Raw genomic sequence first — 16,594 nt, forward strand, 5'->3', positions numbered from 1 at the left:
TATTCAAAAATATAATTTAATTATTAGAGTATATGAGTTTAGCTCAAAGTAGATCTTTCAGCCCATCTAATGTACTTATGGTGACCTATTTTTTGACCATATAATATAACAGACCTTTAGACAGACTAATATGTCACACCAAACTTTTAAACAAGTCATGCATAGACTTTGAATTTTTTTTAAACAGACTAACACGTCAGACTCAGATTTCTATATGTTATATATGCTCAGCCCATTTAAGGCAAAACCTGGTTTGTTTCCACCTTACTCACAAGTCTAATAACATGTAAGATTACAACTATCCCACCAAATTGAGGGCATATATTAATACTCACATGTGCAAAGTACAATGGACCAACCATGACCACCCCAAATGTCAATTGGATGGTTAACAATGTCTATTTATTAGTCTTTTTTTTTTTATATGACCAATGATATTCCCTCATCATATAAGCAATGAACTAATTCCTTCTGGTATGTGTGATTGCTTTTCCTAATAAGTGTCGCTCCCAATAATTAAACATTTAATTTTTTGGTCATCACACAAATCCAATGAGGCATTACACCATTATACCAATACTTTGTCGGTGCTCATCCACTAGTATATAATGCCCACTAGTCAGCCCTAACCACCAACTCACATATGATGTCCATCAGCTGATCAATAAGATCTAAAATCGACCGAGATCTAGATCCGACCAACCAAATAGTAAGGTTCAATATCAGATAGTGGCCCAATATTTAAACTGACACGACGAGGCCCAAAAAGATCCATAATTTGGTCTAAAAGGTAACTTACAAGGGAATACTCTCATAGATGGCATATAGGAGCCTTCATATACATTATAAGACTGGTCGATGGAAAAGATAAGAGCATGGTCTCATAATATTACTGGACCTTATTCAGAGCAAAGTACTATCATCCCATTTTTTGGTATAACTAAGGATATTCCCTTATCTTATGGATAAAATACTAATCTCTTTTGCTGTGTGTGGTTGCCCCTCATAACAAAATATCGCTCACAAAAACTGAACTCTTGATCTTTTAGTCGATCTGGAAATCTAATGACATCTTACACCACTATATCATTACATTGTTGGTGTGTCATCCAATTTAGTATAGACAAGTGAAGCCATAGCAAAAGGAAATGCATTTTCTCATAATGTGTCTCAGTTCTCTATAACTTACACTAACAGTGCCATATACTTATCTTAAATAAAGTATTGAATCGAGTATGGAAATCCCTATTCAGATACATCTGAAGGTCGATGTTCAACTCGATCCAACAATATTCAAAGACTTTAAAATTGGTTTAACCTGATTCGGCCTAATTAGTTTACTAATACATGCTTCATTATCTTCCTCTTCAACATGGTAGAAAAAATTATAACCATATTTTAAATCTACATGAAATGATGACACGTAGAATGCTTCTAGTCAGCAAGTGGACCATAATAATCCTCCAACTTCGAAGGAAGAGCCATTTTCAATTTTTTGTTTCAATAAATAGTACATGTTATTAGTTATTATATATTTTCTGTCATCGAAAATTATATATTTTATTTTAGTTTTATACAACTTGTTTTAATATTTATACAAACCATACAGTTTGTTAACAATAAAAATTACCATAAAATTTATGATATTTTGTTTTCTATCAAAAATAATCTTTAATTAGTAGTTATCCCTAATAATAATTCATATGAAATTAATTTTTATGTATATGGGTTGACACCTAAAAAAATGTCAAAACTAATATTTAAAAATCTTGAATTTGAGTCTATCAATATTTATTCACAAATATCCCTCAATTTCATGAAAAACATGTTTATTCAAATTTATATTAAATTAAGTAAATAATAAATAAGGAAAATAAATTCTGGCAGAAACAATTCAATTTAAATAATTAAGAGATATATGAAAATTGAAGATGAGATGAATTGATATTCATCACTCTGTAATCAGTTTCTTCTTCTCCCGCGATTGAAGGTTTTTTTTGGTTTTGATTTCTTTCGATTCGATCTCACTCTCTTCTTCACCGATTCCAACTTCTAAGGTTTCTCTTCCATTTCCGACGATTCCTCCAATTTGATTTGGAGCCAAACCCGCTAGGGTTTTCTTTACTACCAGATCCGTCTTCGTTTTTCTCATTCTTCAAGAATTTCATCATGTTTTGGCGCATGGCTGGATTGTCTACCGCGTCTCCCGTGAGTTTTGAAGCTCTTTTTCTCGTTATTGAATTGATTTTTATCTTTTAATTAACTCCTCAGTGATTGATTTTTATCTTTTAATTAACTCCTCAGTGATTGTTTTTTATTCAATGTTTTGAATATTATTGGATTTTGATTCTGTTACTATTACGAGAATTTGTCTGATCGGAACTTACAAGGAATTGAAGCTGGTGGAAATTTTGTGATGCATTTGTGAAGTGTTAAATGCAATTATATTTTTTGATACTATTCTAGAATCTTAAGCTTTTAATTGATCCTGATTATTCAGTGATGGATTTTGATGTTTTGGCCAGTGTATAGTTAGTGTCTAGTACTGAGAATTTTAGCAATCTGATATTGCAATGAACTAATAATATGTGATTGTTGTTGGTTGAGATTTATTTTTAATGATTTAAAAAATGCTTCAGGGGGAATGTTGGGGGACTTAGGATTATGGAAATGATGATTGGTTCATGGTGAAGGGCCCACAGTTTGTCTTGTTTGTGCCATGGACTAATAGTAGATGGTAGATGAATGGCACTAATGTTCATCTGATCCAAATGATGAACTTCCATTTAGTAGTTAATAGCTTTGATTTTTGGAATAATCTGTATTTTTTCCAACTTCCAAATGTTATAAGTGCAATTCCTTCCTGTCTGTAATTTAAAATTTGGCAGGGAATATTTCTTTCTAAGAGGCTTTTCCTCACCTCTATCAGAAAATGGGAATTTTCTTTCCCGTCACCTTGGAATATTTTCCCATGACACATTTGGAGGTTTTGCCTGCATAAGTAGGCTGAGATCTTATGGCATTGCTATGTCTATGCAGTTTTATTGTGCATTTGGTTGTAGAGGTTCACCCACATTTTTAAGGGTGTCCATTTTTATGGCTTGTTTTTTAAACCATTTGGGCTCCATTTTTTAATATTAAATTTCTAGTTAGGGAGATTTCTCATCCATAGAAAAGAACAGCACATTACAGAAGAAAAAAAAATAAGGTGCTCAATTCTTGTGCATCTCGCATGTCCCTTGTAATCCTCCAATGGAATCAAAGCTATCTTTCATTCTTGTTAAATTGAAGGGAGATTAGGTTTCGTTAGAGTAGGAGGACATGTATTATGTATATTGTTTATCTTGTACAGCGTTTGCTAAATTTTTATAGCTGTCAGTGTAAAAATGCAGAATAGAACTAGAGATAGATAATTGAATACATGAAGCATGGATAGAATCTTAGTTAGAACTTCTGTGATAAATGATGGTGGAATCAATTGTATATGTAAGTGAAAGATGATAACATGTCTCATTGTTCCAAGTTTCCAACTATTTGAATTGGATGCCTGTGAACAGCACTTGTGTACATGTGATGGGGGTGAGAAGGGGAATTCCTTATTGCTTTACTACTATTGTGAATGGAGAAAGACTGGAAATCATGTTTTAAGATATTATAGATTATGTTTCATTCTTGTGTTTGATTGCCAGATGAGAATGAGATATCAATTTAGTATATTTGTATTTGTATATGCAGGTAAATTGCATGGAATCTTGATTATACAGCTTCAAATTTTAGAGTGTTAGAAAAACTTAATAAAAGCTTGAGAGAGAGAAGAGAGAAGAAGAGAATGAATATTATTGAATAGAGTGGGGATCTACTTACTCCAAGAGTAAGTGGTTTAAGCTTACTCTCCATCCTAGCCATCAATTTTAGGGATATCTAATGGTTTAGATCTACCCATTAATTCAAACCATTGGATTTCCCTAGAATTGATGGCTAGGATGGGGAGTAAATTTAAAAAACTTACTCTTGGAATAAGTGGATCCCTCCTCTATTGAATATTATGAAATGTTAGTTACGAAAGGTTAACAACTCCATATTTATAAGAGCTGAACATAAAGGAGAGAATACAAAATAGTGAATCATCAGGACTACTCTAATATAGAGTATAAACTTGAAATACATTTACTAATTGTTTCTTTTGGGGCTACAATAGTGTTACATTTATTTGATTTAACTTCTAAAATGAAATTTAGATTCCTCGTGTTTGAGTTATTTTAATGTTTATTTGATATATTGTGTTGCAGGTGGATACCATTTTGGATAGGGAGAATTTTACTCTGGACGAACTACTTGATGAGGATGAAATTATTCAAGAGTGCAAAGCTCTTAATAGCCGCCTTATAAATTTGTAACGCTCTACCACTTTCACTATGAAGATGTATTTCTTATTAGAAATTATTATGGCATCTCTTTTAGTAGCTTCATCAGTTTTGTTTTTGTTATGCAGAAATTATCTCTATGGAAGTGAGTTTATGAATAAATAATTTTGATTCAGTATTTATAACAGAAATTTTCTATCCGAGTTTAGACCAGTTATGTATAGCTTTGAAACAAAGCATAACAGGCAGGGTTTTATGGATTCTTAAATCTTAAGTGGACAATTCCCCCCTGATTGAAGTAGAAACTATATGGAAATTTGTAGTTTTTATCTAGTAAACACTATAATACCCTTTTTTGCTCCCTACCTTTAATTATATATCTCTTTTTCTTGTGTACTACTGTTTAGTTTTGTTGGGGATAAATGGTTCCCTTATTATTTCATTTCAAATGTGATGTTTTAAAATTATGTGATTAGGTAACTATACCTGTCTTAATTCATTTGGCGTTGAATGAAGTTTTTTGTTGCCTGTTGCAGTTTGTCTGGAAGACCACAGGTTGAACAATTGATACGATACATTATTGAAGAAGCTCCTGAGGATGCTGAAAAGAAGCGAACTTTCAAGTAGGTTACTTAAATTGGGGATTGATTTAAGTTCCTATTTTGCTGGGTATTTAGTGTGATACATGTTGATGCTATTATCCTGCAACAGGTTTCCTTTTCTAGCTTGCGAGATATTTACCTGTGAAGTGGATACCATACTCAAAACTCTTATAGAGGATGAGGAAGTAAGACAGCATAACTTTTGACCTAACTCTTTTACTTGTAATATATTTATAAGAGCTGACTGGATTCCTTTTTGACAGTTGACGAATTTGTTGTTCTCCTTTTTGGACCCAACTCATCACCATAGTAACTTACTAGCTGGATATTTTAGCAAGGTATTGATTTATTGAGATTCAAAGTTCACGGGATGTTTGGTTATGTTGTAGAATTACTTTTGTGGTGGGCAGGATTGAGCTTGCCCAGAAAAGAACCCCTTGACTCGAGTTACTTACGCTTTGTGACTCCAAAATTATTTGACTTCTGAACTAATTCTGGTTAAGTTGGCCAATACCTGCACTTTATAATAAGAACCTAGCATTCTGTATAAATTTCTTTCCTTCTCTTTCACGCAAGTGTGTTCATTTTTTAGTTCCTTTAATAAGTCCCTTCTAATTACCAAGTTCTCATGGTGCTAGGTAGTTGTATGCCTGCTGTTGCGCAAGACAATTCCTTTCATGCAATATGTTCAAGTAAGCCCACAACTACTTTTCAAGCTATTCTTTCAGAAACATCTTTCTTACCATAGCTGGCATATGGTCATTACATTGAACTATACTTTACAAATGATTATTTCAGAACAAGATGCATTTTTCATTTAGTAGAACTATTTAGTTGGCCTGAATACTGGAATTTTGTATTATTGTCCTATTCTAAAAATGTATTATATTATTGTAAATGATGAAAACTGCAAAGTATCTGACATTGATTTCAAAATTCAAAATGTTAAGGTATGAACTTTTCAGTATTGTGCTATACTTCCGTTGATTGCATTTTTCAGCTGGCTGATATTTTCTTTTCATATCTATCCAGGCTCACCAGGAAATTGTGAGGAAACTTGTTGACTTGATTGGAATTACTTCTATCATGGAGGTTGGTTTTTGACAAAATGTACTTCATAATTTAAATGCTGTACTCATTGGTTAAGCTTTTTCTCTTGTTTGCTCCATGTTGAAAATCTTTTGTTTTACTTGTATTTGTTAATGATAGACATGCATTGGTATTAAAATTTTTAAATCTTCAAAAATCTTTTACTCCTTGTTTCTGAATTTCTGTTAAATGTTTGTTTGCGTGTATTTGTTATTAGAGAATAGCTTTCTATTCTATTGTATTAGTTTTGTATTTCTGTTTGTTAGTGTGTTAGTTTTAACAACTAACTACTAGGCTTGTAAGAGAAGCAATACTATAAATAGAGGTGAGCTTCTCATTCTTGTAACTAATTCATTCTAATCAATAACAGAAAGAAGAGTGGCAGTTACCACTCTTATTCTCTCCTCTCACCTTCGTTCTCTCTCTCTCTCTCTCTCTCTCTCTCTCTCTCTATTCTCTTTCAGTTCTTCTTCAATTTCTCGCTTCCTTACATTTGTAATTTTGGTAGTAACTGCTTCTGTTCTAAAACCAGGTTTTGATACGCCTGATTGGTGCTGATGAGCATATGTATGTAAATCATGTGGATGCAATGCAGTGGATTGAAGAGACTGATGTGCTTGAAATGATTGTGGACAAGTTCAGTTCTTCAGTAAGTACCATCTGGAAACTCATATATTTGTTTCACTTTTGTAAATTAAAAATTTATTACTCAATTTTGATCAGTTAAATGTAATGATATTTTGTTAATAATTATGATTTAAATATGTATTACTGGATTTGATGGGTTACATGTTCTATTTTTAAGAACTGTGATGCTAATAAGTAGTTCTCATTTGTATTTAAACACTGTAATGTTAATTTCTATGCTCAGTGTAGCATATTATTTTTAAGCAAGTCTCCTCAGTCACTGTCTTTTTTATTACTTTATGCTATATGCTTTATATACTTTATGATTTACTAGTGTGTACAGGCTCTTCGTGTCTGCCGACGAATATTGCATGATACTATATATTCAATTTTTATATATTTCATTTTTTAGATTTAGAATATATTTGTTGTGTTCGGTGTACTTTATATTATATTTTTTGTGTGTTTATGATATTGTTTAATTTAAGGTGAGATATGTGGTTAATTAATGTGTTGGTGATGGTTGCTTAGGATTATATGGTTTTTTTGTAAAAATTAAATAATGTTAAGGGCAAAACATGAAGTGAAAATTACACCATGAGGAAAGTTATTTCAAGTTTTGGCTTTATATATAGTATAGATGATGATGATAATAATTACCAGTTCTCTTTTCGAGTTATATATATATATACTGTTCTTATTGCGGATAATGCAGTTATACCCTCACCGTGTTTTCTATCTGATTTATACTCCTCATGTGGTTAATTTTTTATTTATGAATTTTGTCCATTCTGTTTGGCTGACCCCACCTAGTGGGATTAAGGGTTGTTGTTTTTGTTGACAATTCTGTTTGAGGAATAATGGAATTTCATGAAAATATTGAACCGAATCTCAATGTAGCATGGATTTTGAATTACCAGTATATAAAATATACAGAGATCAGCAAAAGCACTCTAGTAAACTATGGAAGCATGCAGGAAGTCTTGACACTGAGGCTATCATTTAGAATGAAATCATAAAGCATATTTATGATATGTCTAAACAGCCTCATATACAGAGAACAGAGGAATTGCGAGTGTCTGTTTTTAGAGTTTGTGGATGTTCTCATTGGTTAGTTTCAGTTGTGTTAACTGTAGTTAAGACTCAAAGTTTATGGCCTTAACAGCCCCCTTGTGTTTCTAAGTGACGTGTTTGGTCGGGCTGGGATGCTCGTATTTTAAGAGTAGTTTGTGTTCCATATACATCAGGTATGAGGCAGTATCATTTTTATGGTTTTTCTTCTCTTTGGTATTTTTTCTTTGGTATTTTTCTCACGGTTTAATCCAGTCATAGGGTTCAATAGCTTTATTGCGCCCATGAGCACTTAACTTGCTGTAATTATTTTGGTCTACATGTGGGCTCTTGTCTTTTTATTACTTGTACTACTACTTTCCTTCAATAAAATTTCTCGTTTAAAGTCCTCTAACCTATAAAGAAAATGTACACATTGTAGGCAGCTTTAAATTTTGATATTCTCGTTCTCCTTGAAAACATGAATAAAAGAATGGTGCGAGGATAATGTTAATAACCATATTCTCTTTATTAAGAGAAGATAAGGCCAGCAAATACATTCACATTGACTATATATACATTAACTTTGGTATGGCTTACAGGATTCTCCAGAAGTTCATGCTAATGCAGCAGAAATTCTATGTGCCATTACAAGATTTGCTCCAGCAGGGCTTTCTGCGAAAATCTCCAGCCCCAGGTAGATTTTTCCCTTTTTGTGTGTGGGTGGGGCTAGGATGCTATCCTACATCAGTTTTTTCATGACCTAAAATTGTTGCTTTCTTTTCTTCTTTGTCTAATATCATATACTATTTGCAGCTTTATAGGAAGATTATTTCGTAACGCTCTGGAAGATTCTCGCCCAAAATCTGTTCTTGTTAATTCTCTGTGCGTATGCATATCTTTGCTAGACCCTAAGAGACATACTTTTGGAGCCTATCATACATATAATCACCAAATGACTAATGGATCCACTGTAGCTGCAAATCCCGAGACAGTTGAGGGCATGCTAGAAAGCCTGGGTGAGACTTCCTCCTCTGGTCCTGACTTTTGAATTAACTGTTAATTCTGCATCTCAGTTAGATAGAAACCTTTACCAAGTTGTTAGTAATAGTATTTATAGTATATGAGCTGTATTTAATGTTAAATAGGCGTCGTGGTGCCATCATGATCGTTAGTTGTGCCAGATTTCTGAGAAACCGCCCTCAATGCCATTGTGTGGCAGCTTCCTCATGCTAGCTGCCATAGTCTCGGTGGTGTTAGGAACCTAGGATATTGCAGGGAAAGGGTAAGAGGGGTAATAGTAATATGGCAGCTAGAGCGGTTATTAGAATGCAGCTGGGACAGGAAAGTTAGTCTAGTTAGAGGGGAATGATTAGATACATGAGAGAGGGGGTAGAGAGAGGGCATTCAAAAGAATGTAGTTTGTGTGAAAGGGGAAATCCTTTGTGAAGGGAAACCCTTGTGGGAGACTTCTCCTTGTGAAAGGGGTAATGGACAACCATCTGTATGGTTTGGCAGCATGTTTTAGGGTAAAATTGTTTGTCTAAGTGCATGAATAAAATGCAAATTTAACTTGCATCTTGATATGCATTTTTATATCGGTTAAATCCTTTATAATTTTCAGCTGATGCTTCATTTCATGTTGTTTTTTATTTCATTATAAAATAATTATTCTCAGTTAGATAGTAAGCCATGCAAAACCGTTTACACTCACATCTCTAATGTAAATTATTATTATAATGTGTTAATGTTCCATCTCAAAACCAATTGGTTGAGAGGAGCAGCCCAACAAGTATTTAAACCATTCCCGAGACAAGGAAGTAGGCGATGTGAGACTTACTTCTCAACATGCCCCCTCCATATAAGTTTGTCAGATCAGGCAAAGGGTTATCTTTGACCCATGACCAAAAGACATCTTTTGACCTGACCAAAAGCCATCTTTTGACCCATGACCTTGAGAGAGAAGTTGGATTTTGGCTCTGATACCATTTTAAGGTTTCATCTCCCCAATTGGCTATGAGAGGAATAGCCCGACAGATAGTTAAACCATTCCCGAGACAAGGATGTAGGCGATTATGGACTTACTTCCCAACATATTGAATAACGGGTTTCATTCCAGCTTGGAATCAGTGGGTTCAATTCAGTTAGCTAGATTCATACTTTATGTAATGTTGCATTTTGATTCATGTGTGTTTTGGCATGCATGCTTGTAGCTGTTTTGTAATTTTGCTGTGGCTGCTTCTACTGGAGAAAATAAACAGTGATCATGCCCTTATTCTGCAGGTGATCTACTGAAGCTTTTAGATGTTTCTTCTGCTGAAAATCTATTAACTACTTTTGGCAAGTTACAACCACCTCTTGGAAAAAATCGTTTGAAGGTAAAATAATTATTTGTACTACTGCATTTATCTCTGAGTCTGTTGCTAATTCCATATCTGGTCCTAGAGTTTTGAACATTTTTGTTATCATACCGTGACAATGTCATTTTATTATATTATTATTCATGATTTTGAAAGCTATTGAAAAGTAATATTGCAGTTATGCTTTAATATTAACCGAACACATGTTCTTTCAGATTATAGAGTTTATATCAGTCTTAGTAACTGTTGGTAGTGAAGCTGCTGAGAAGAAATTGATTGATCTTGGAGCAGTACAAAGAATTATAGACTTGTTCTTTGAGTAAGTTCTGCAATTCTGTTATCTTTTGCTAGAGTCATTTCTTTCCATCCCCTAATGTACCGTTTCAATGTTGTAGGTATCCATACAATAACTTTCTGCATCACCATGTAGAAAATATTATAATGTCATGCTTGGAGAGCAAGAATTCTTTTCTTGTGGTGCACCTTCTCAGTGATTGTGATTTTGTTGGGAAAATTATTCAAGCAGAAAAGCATTTCACATTGGAAGCTGATGCAAACAAGGTACATGATCTTTTTGTACTTCGAATTTATATCATCTTGAATTTATTTGTTTTTTCTTGTCTTTAAGTTTTGATGATGTTAGTATTTTACAGAACACGTATTAGGATGGATAAATATTTTAATGTACCAATTTGTTTTTGGAACTTCTTATGCAGCCAACAATACCTTCTGAGGGAAAGTCACCTCCTCGGATAGGAAGCATAGGACACTTAACCCGTATTTCTAACAAACTTGGCCAGTTAGGGAATAGCAACAGTGTGATTCAGGAGCATTTGCAGGTTTGTTACTATGTCTCCAGCAATTTTTGTAGTAGGACCTTTTGAGTGTTTAAACTTCTATTGCTGTCCTGTTTGGTGTCTATTGATCATTTATCTTCATTTTCAAACTTTTAAAATTGACAGGGAAACACTGAATGGACAGATTGGTATGCAGATGTTCTATCAAAGCGAAACACTGTGGAAAATGTTAATCAATGGGCATGTGGGTATGTTTTGTTTATTAACTTGCACCCTCTTATCCCAATGAGGCTAACTCAGTTGGTAGAGCTGCGGGATATAAATTATGGCACCTAGGTTCAAAACCCAGCAGCTGCCCAATTTCCCCTCCCCGTCAAAAAACTCTGGTTATAAAAAACTAGCATTGTCTTTCTACCCATGGTTAATTGGCACTTGCACTGTCTCAATGAGACCTGGAAAATTACAACTTTGCAGTTCCTTCTGAATGAAACTGTACATTTTCGAATTAGGATCTTTTTTTGTTGTATACCATGAATGGTACTGTGAGGGATGTGCTAGATACCTGAAATTGTGAGTTTGCAGTTAAGTACCACATTGCAAACTGTGACCTCCCTCCTGCTTTATGCATACACACCTTCCTGCTGCCACTGCCCATGTCAAAAGACAAGGGCAAAAAGGAGTTGGAGAGGTGATCAGATGTATGCTTTCTAATGAACCTTTCTAATGGAAGTTATTGATTAAAGAGTTTTTACTGGGTCTGTGGTGCAGTTCAAGAGGGGTCAGCCATAGTTGCATATTGATTTTTTATAATTCTTATGCAATTGTTAGGGATTTATTGCGGTATTGTAAGGTATTTTTAGTGTAAAATTTCAGAACTTATACATTTTCTGCTAAAACAATACCCCCTCCTGGTTTCCATGCAAGACATAGAGCAGAATCAGATGAGTTGTATGCTTGCAGATTTGTCATGTGTAATACCTGTTCCACAGCAAAATTGTGTGCAAGGCTTGAGATTGACCATAAGCATGATCCGTTGCCTTAAATTTTTTATCATTGTTGGAGTTATGATATTCTGTGGCAGCTTCATAAGTTCAGTTTGGGACCGGGCTATATACCTCTTTTATGAACAGTTTCATATAGGTCAACACGTAATTTTCTTTATGCTTTAAGAGACTCACCTGATGACTTTAAGTTAATTGTTTCGCAGGAGACCAACAGCGTTGCATGACAGGAATAGAGATAGTGATGATGATGATTATCAAGATCGGGACTATGATGTTGCAGCCTTAGCAAATAACTTAAGTCAAGCCTTCCGTTATGGCATTTACAATAACGAAGACATTGAAGAGGTATATTCCTTTTTAAGGAGCACCTGTCAATCTGCTTTGTAACATGCATTTCATTGTTTCATTGTTTATAGGTCTTATCATAAAAGAGATACATCTGGAGTTTCCATTGAAACTTATTGAAAGTTCATTTTATCCAACCTCAGTTGTAATTGATTATCGGTGTATGCCTGTATAATACCTTTAAGGTAGATTTTTCCAAAATGACCAGAAGTTATTAGAATGTAGTAACACATAAGATCTTTGAAGTTTGCCGACGTGTTAACACACAGATGTCACCAGCTCACAGTTAGTTAATTATTATGCTTGGGTTCTACGCTATTTTAGATGTTCTAGACACACTTTATGTACCTGAACCAGACCAGATTCAGTCAGTTATGAGAGTTCGCAGTTCTCTGAATTCCAAATCTCTCCTTTCTCTGCTTTCTGTTCCCAGTTTCCTTAACTCTCTCCTTCTCTCATTTTATCAGATATCATGAACTCTAAAAGAAGTTGCTGGCAAAATGAATTGTGTTGGGGTTTTTATAGTATCAGAAGGTTTAACTTAAATTGGAACGGCTTAGTTCTGGGTTAAAGAAGACTTAAGAAAGTAGTTTCTCAAATCTTTTGTTAGGTAGTAAAGACGACTTATCCTATCAGAAAGCAGTTTGCATGTCATATCTTCGCCATACTAAACAAACAAGCTTGACCATATTTCCATCTAACGTGGGACTATCTTAACACCTACAGTTATAAAAGATCTCAAACTCAATAACTTCTGCTACTACTTTTTATGTCAAATTGCTCTGCAAATTTTGTCCAACAAATAACCAGTTTGCGCTTTTTTACGCATTTTACTTATGGATTTTGGTTACTACTTTCTTAGTCATTGGGAATTACTATCCTTAGTTCATCAACATTTCGTAACTATTATGTATTTTATTATATAATACAAAATTTTGTCCGATGGATAACAAATTTGTAATTTTTTTTGCACATTTTACTGCAGGAGCTTAGTAACCATGTTCGTAGTGGTTAAATATTATTTTTGTTATCCCTTCATAAATTTTCTGTATTTCATTATAGTAAGATAAATTTCTGATGGCTGATGCCAATTTTAGGTTTTTGTACCTCTTTGATAATGAACCTGCTTTATGTAATTTGTTTCTCTTGCTTTCCATGATTGTCATTTTATGGTTTTAGTCATTGGTTCTCAATTCCCGACCTGTATATAATGTGTTTCAGGTTCACGGCTCCCTTGAACGGGATGACGAGGTATACTTTTATTTTCCTTTTACTGTCAATGTGGAGTCTTGGGATTGGGGGAGATGAACTTATAATTGCATGTGTAAGTTAATTCTTGGATAAATCCCCCCTGTAAACAAATTTGGCTAAAATGGAAAGAGTCATTTGATCACATACAATATTTGTGTCATTGGTGTATCAGGTAGATTCACCTCACTAGTACATTACACATTATACTTGCAATATGTTGGCCTTGATTTATGATCTGTCTCTATAACTTGTAACATCAGCTAAGACCACCTGTCCTTTGCAATGCTTATAAAATTTTGGAAGGCAAATTTTGTGTAGTTTGTGATATAGACCTTTTTTCTCAAGGGAGTTAGGGGAGTTTAAAGCCTTATTCTCATAGTCAACTCTTTCGGTTGACAACCTTCTAAGAAATTCATTTTCTTGTAGTTTTCACTCAATGCTCGCATTAGTCGTTTAGATATTCATAATGACAGTGGATATTCTAAATCAGAAAGGGACTAGGAAGAAGAGAAGTCCTGATTTAACTATTGTTTACGGAAATGGATGAACTAGGAAAGGAATGACATACTATAGAATTAACATTTTAATTTCAGAGTGAAGGGAAATTGAGTATATATTTAGTGTCCATGAGCACAGAAGCAAGAGATGGATTTGGTCCCAGGTTCCCTAAGATATTTTGCCTTAATCAATTTCATCTGTGATGTGTAATCTATACAAGTTTTGAAACAGGAACTACTTGTCTGCTTGATTCTTTTGAATGTAATATCACCAAGCATAGTTTATGGGTTATGTGTATCCCCTTCATTTGATTATTTATTAATAGATTTTCTTATAGTTTTGGTCTCACACTGTCGCATGAGCCCACTTGTGTGTTTGATGGCATTGCCCTGGCCACAAGATGCTTTCAATGCCCCCTACATAAAAGTGTACCCGCATGATGCTCAGGTTACCAACTTGAGCGGCACCCTGTGGGTAGATGGTGCTTTCACCCAAGCAGTCTGTAGTCGCAGTACATACTCATGTTTTTCCTTTTCTTTTCATGGGGAATTTCTCATTTTTATATTTTTTCACTGATGGTCATAATAAAGTATATAATATATAAATGTATTCTGCAGGATGTCTATTTTGATGATGAATCTGCAGAAGTTGTTATATCGTCTTTGCGGTTGGGAGATGACCATGAAAGGTATATGGTGTGCCTGATCATCATGTGTCAGTTTTTACGCTAAATTGAAATGTCATGGCCTCATGTTCTAAGTTTTTATATTTTTTCTAGGCTTAAATATAATAACATTTATGGCTCACTGATTTTAGTCCCACTTTTAAAAAATTTAGCCCCTGCATTTTTAGTTACTTTTGATTTTAGTCACTGATTAAATTTGGGTGAAAAATGCTAACTTCAAGGACTAAATCCTAAAAAAAACAGACTAAAATCAGCGCTTGACATAAATGTAGGGACAAAAAGCGAGCTAATTTTAGTCTGTTTTTTCTGAGAAGTATTTAATCTCCTCACATCAGCATATTCCATCAAGTTAATGGCAACGACTAAACTTAATATTCAAAGCAGGGACTAGAATCAAAATGAACTATAAATATAGGGATCAAAATCATATGTAAGCCTATGGAAATCACATTCAAGCCTTTTTTTATTCATATATTTTATATTTTGTCTTGACATATGCAGCGGGTCTCTTTTCACAAATTCCAACTGGTTTGCTTTTGAGGAGGATAGAGATCAAGTAGCCAATGAACGCTCAACTGGTGCCCTTGCTTCTCCATCACCCAATGCTGAGGAGGAGGGTGCTATTGCAAGTGGAGATGATAATGTTGTTACTGGTGAAGATGAGGACTTAGTTGACACGGCAACATCTTTGCCCGAAGCAGAAGCAGAACCAAAATTAGAAGCTGGAACTGATAAACTGGTTGAGTGGGTTGAGTGGAGGGAATCTTCAGATGCCAGTGACCCTTCTGATGCTCTTCCCAACGGAGAATCAGGGAAGAATGATCCCAATGCTGCTAAGCCATCAGCATTACCCAGTGTTGCATTAACAAAGGATGAACAGATCGCTGCTGAACCATCAGTGTCTCTTAATGAGAGCCTAACTACTGAAACCCCTGAGCCAACTCATACAGGAAGTCAAAATCCAAGTTCAACTTTATCCACTTCTCTGGATTCGGCAGTGGATGAAGTCGGAGACAGTGATAAGGGTACAAAAGAAATAAAAAAAGAAGTCGAAAATGAGTAGCTAACGTAAATTCCTGTGAATTCGCTTTGGGTAGCTATGCAACATATTAGCCAGATGGGAAGATGCATTCTGGAGTTCGGCCGGACAGAGTATTTAGAAACTCTCAGCAGCTCTTTTGATTTCAATAGGAATACTGATTTTTTACTCCCACCTACTTCTAAAGCTTGTGTTTAGGCCTTTTCTTAGCTCATGCTTTTAGTAGCTACTGCTAATTCTTCACCTGTCCATATACTTAGCTTATCCAATTAAGTGCTACCCATTTTTTTTCCTTGTCATGTTTAATTGTTCATACAAGTACATGTCTTGGTGCCAAGTGTTTAGGTATGAAAATGAAGTTCCCTGTCTGACTTGTTCGTTCGCATGGAAGTAACCATATGATTTTTTATAGGGAGGTTCGTTACAAAACTGTTGAACTCAAAATCATGTTCTTGCATCGCGAAGCACTTGGTGGCATTGGTGATGTGGATTTGTACTTTAGAAAGCATGCTGGAAACGAGAGAAAATAAAATAAAGGAGAGGGGATGTTTTGTAATTGAGTTCTGAGAGGAATAAGATTTGTCATATTTATATACTTTGACCTTCAGATTCTTGAACTTGTGCCGATTTCTTCAGGTATATTGTATAATGGGGTTTTCTTTTATGATTTTGCCTAAAATATTTTGCGATATATAATTGTCAACTTTAAGAGAACGAGACTTTTCACTTTTTTTGCACATAAAGATGCTTAAAGAAGCCATGTAGAATATAAGAATCTCGTTCGTGAAGCAAGAAAAGATGAATCAGGCAGAAGTTGAGACAATGAATATTACAAAAATAATTGTTTCAACGAAAGAACTTTTGTCTAGAGTAAAAAACAAGG

The 16,594-nt window shown here is 34.4% G+C and overlaps 1 protein-coding gene across 2 annotated transcripts; it reads left to right on the forward strand.

Moving 5' to 3' along the window:
• Nucleotides 1,933–16,210, forward strand: LOC109330006 (serine/threonine-protein phosphatase 6 regulatory subunit 2-like). Of its 2 annotated transcripts, XM_019563952.1 has the most exons (19): nt 1,933–2,208; nt 4,290–4,393; nt 4,901–4,987; nt 5,076–5,151; nt 5,230–5,304; nt 5,605–5,658; nt 5,999–6,058; nt 6,588–6,704; nt 8,335–8,429; nt 8,549–8,751; nt 10,016–10,110; nt 10,308–10,411; nt 10,488–10,653; nt 10,809–10,931; nt 11,055–11,137; nt 12,097–12,238; nt 13,460–13,489; nt 14,605–14,675; nt 15,174–16,210. In XM_019563952.1, exons 1-19 carry the CDS (start codon nt 2,170–2,172, stop codon nt 15,733–15,735), a joined length of 2,286 nt encoding a protein of 761 aa, XP_019419497.1. In that variant the 5' UTR covers nt 1,933–2,169; the 3' UTR covers nt 15,736–16,210. The 2 variants fall into 2 exon arrangements, with proteins under 2 accessions (XP_019419497.1, XP_019419498.1); XM_019563953.1 differs by lacking the exons at nt 1,933–2,208; nt 4,290–4,393; nt 4,901–4,987; nt 5,076–5,151; nt 5,230–5,304 and adding an exon at nt 5,331–5,510.

This window comes from Lupinus angustifolius, chromosome LG16 (assembly GCF_001865875.1).
Source record: "Lupinus angustifolius cultivar Tanjil chromosome LG16, LupAngTanjil_v1.0, whole genome shotgun sequence".
Classification (NCBI taxonomy): Eukaryota; Viridiplantae; Streptophyta; class Magnoliopsida; order Fabales; family Fabaceae; genus Lupinus; species Lupinus angustifolius.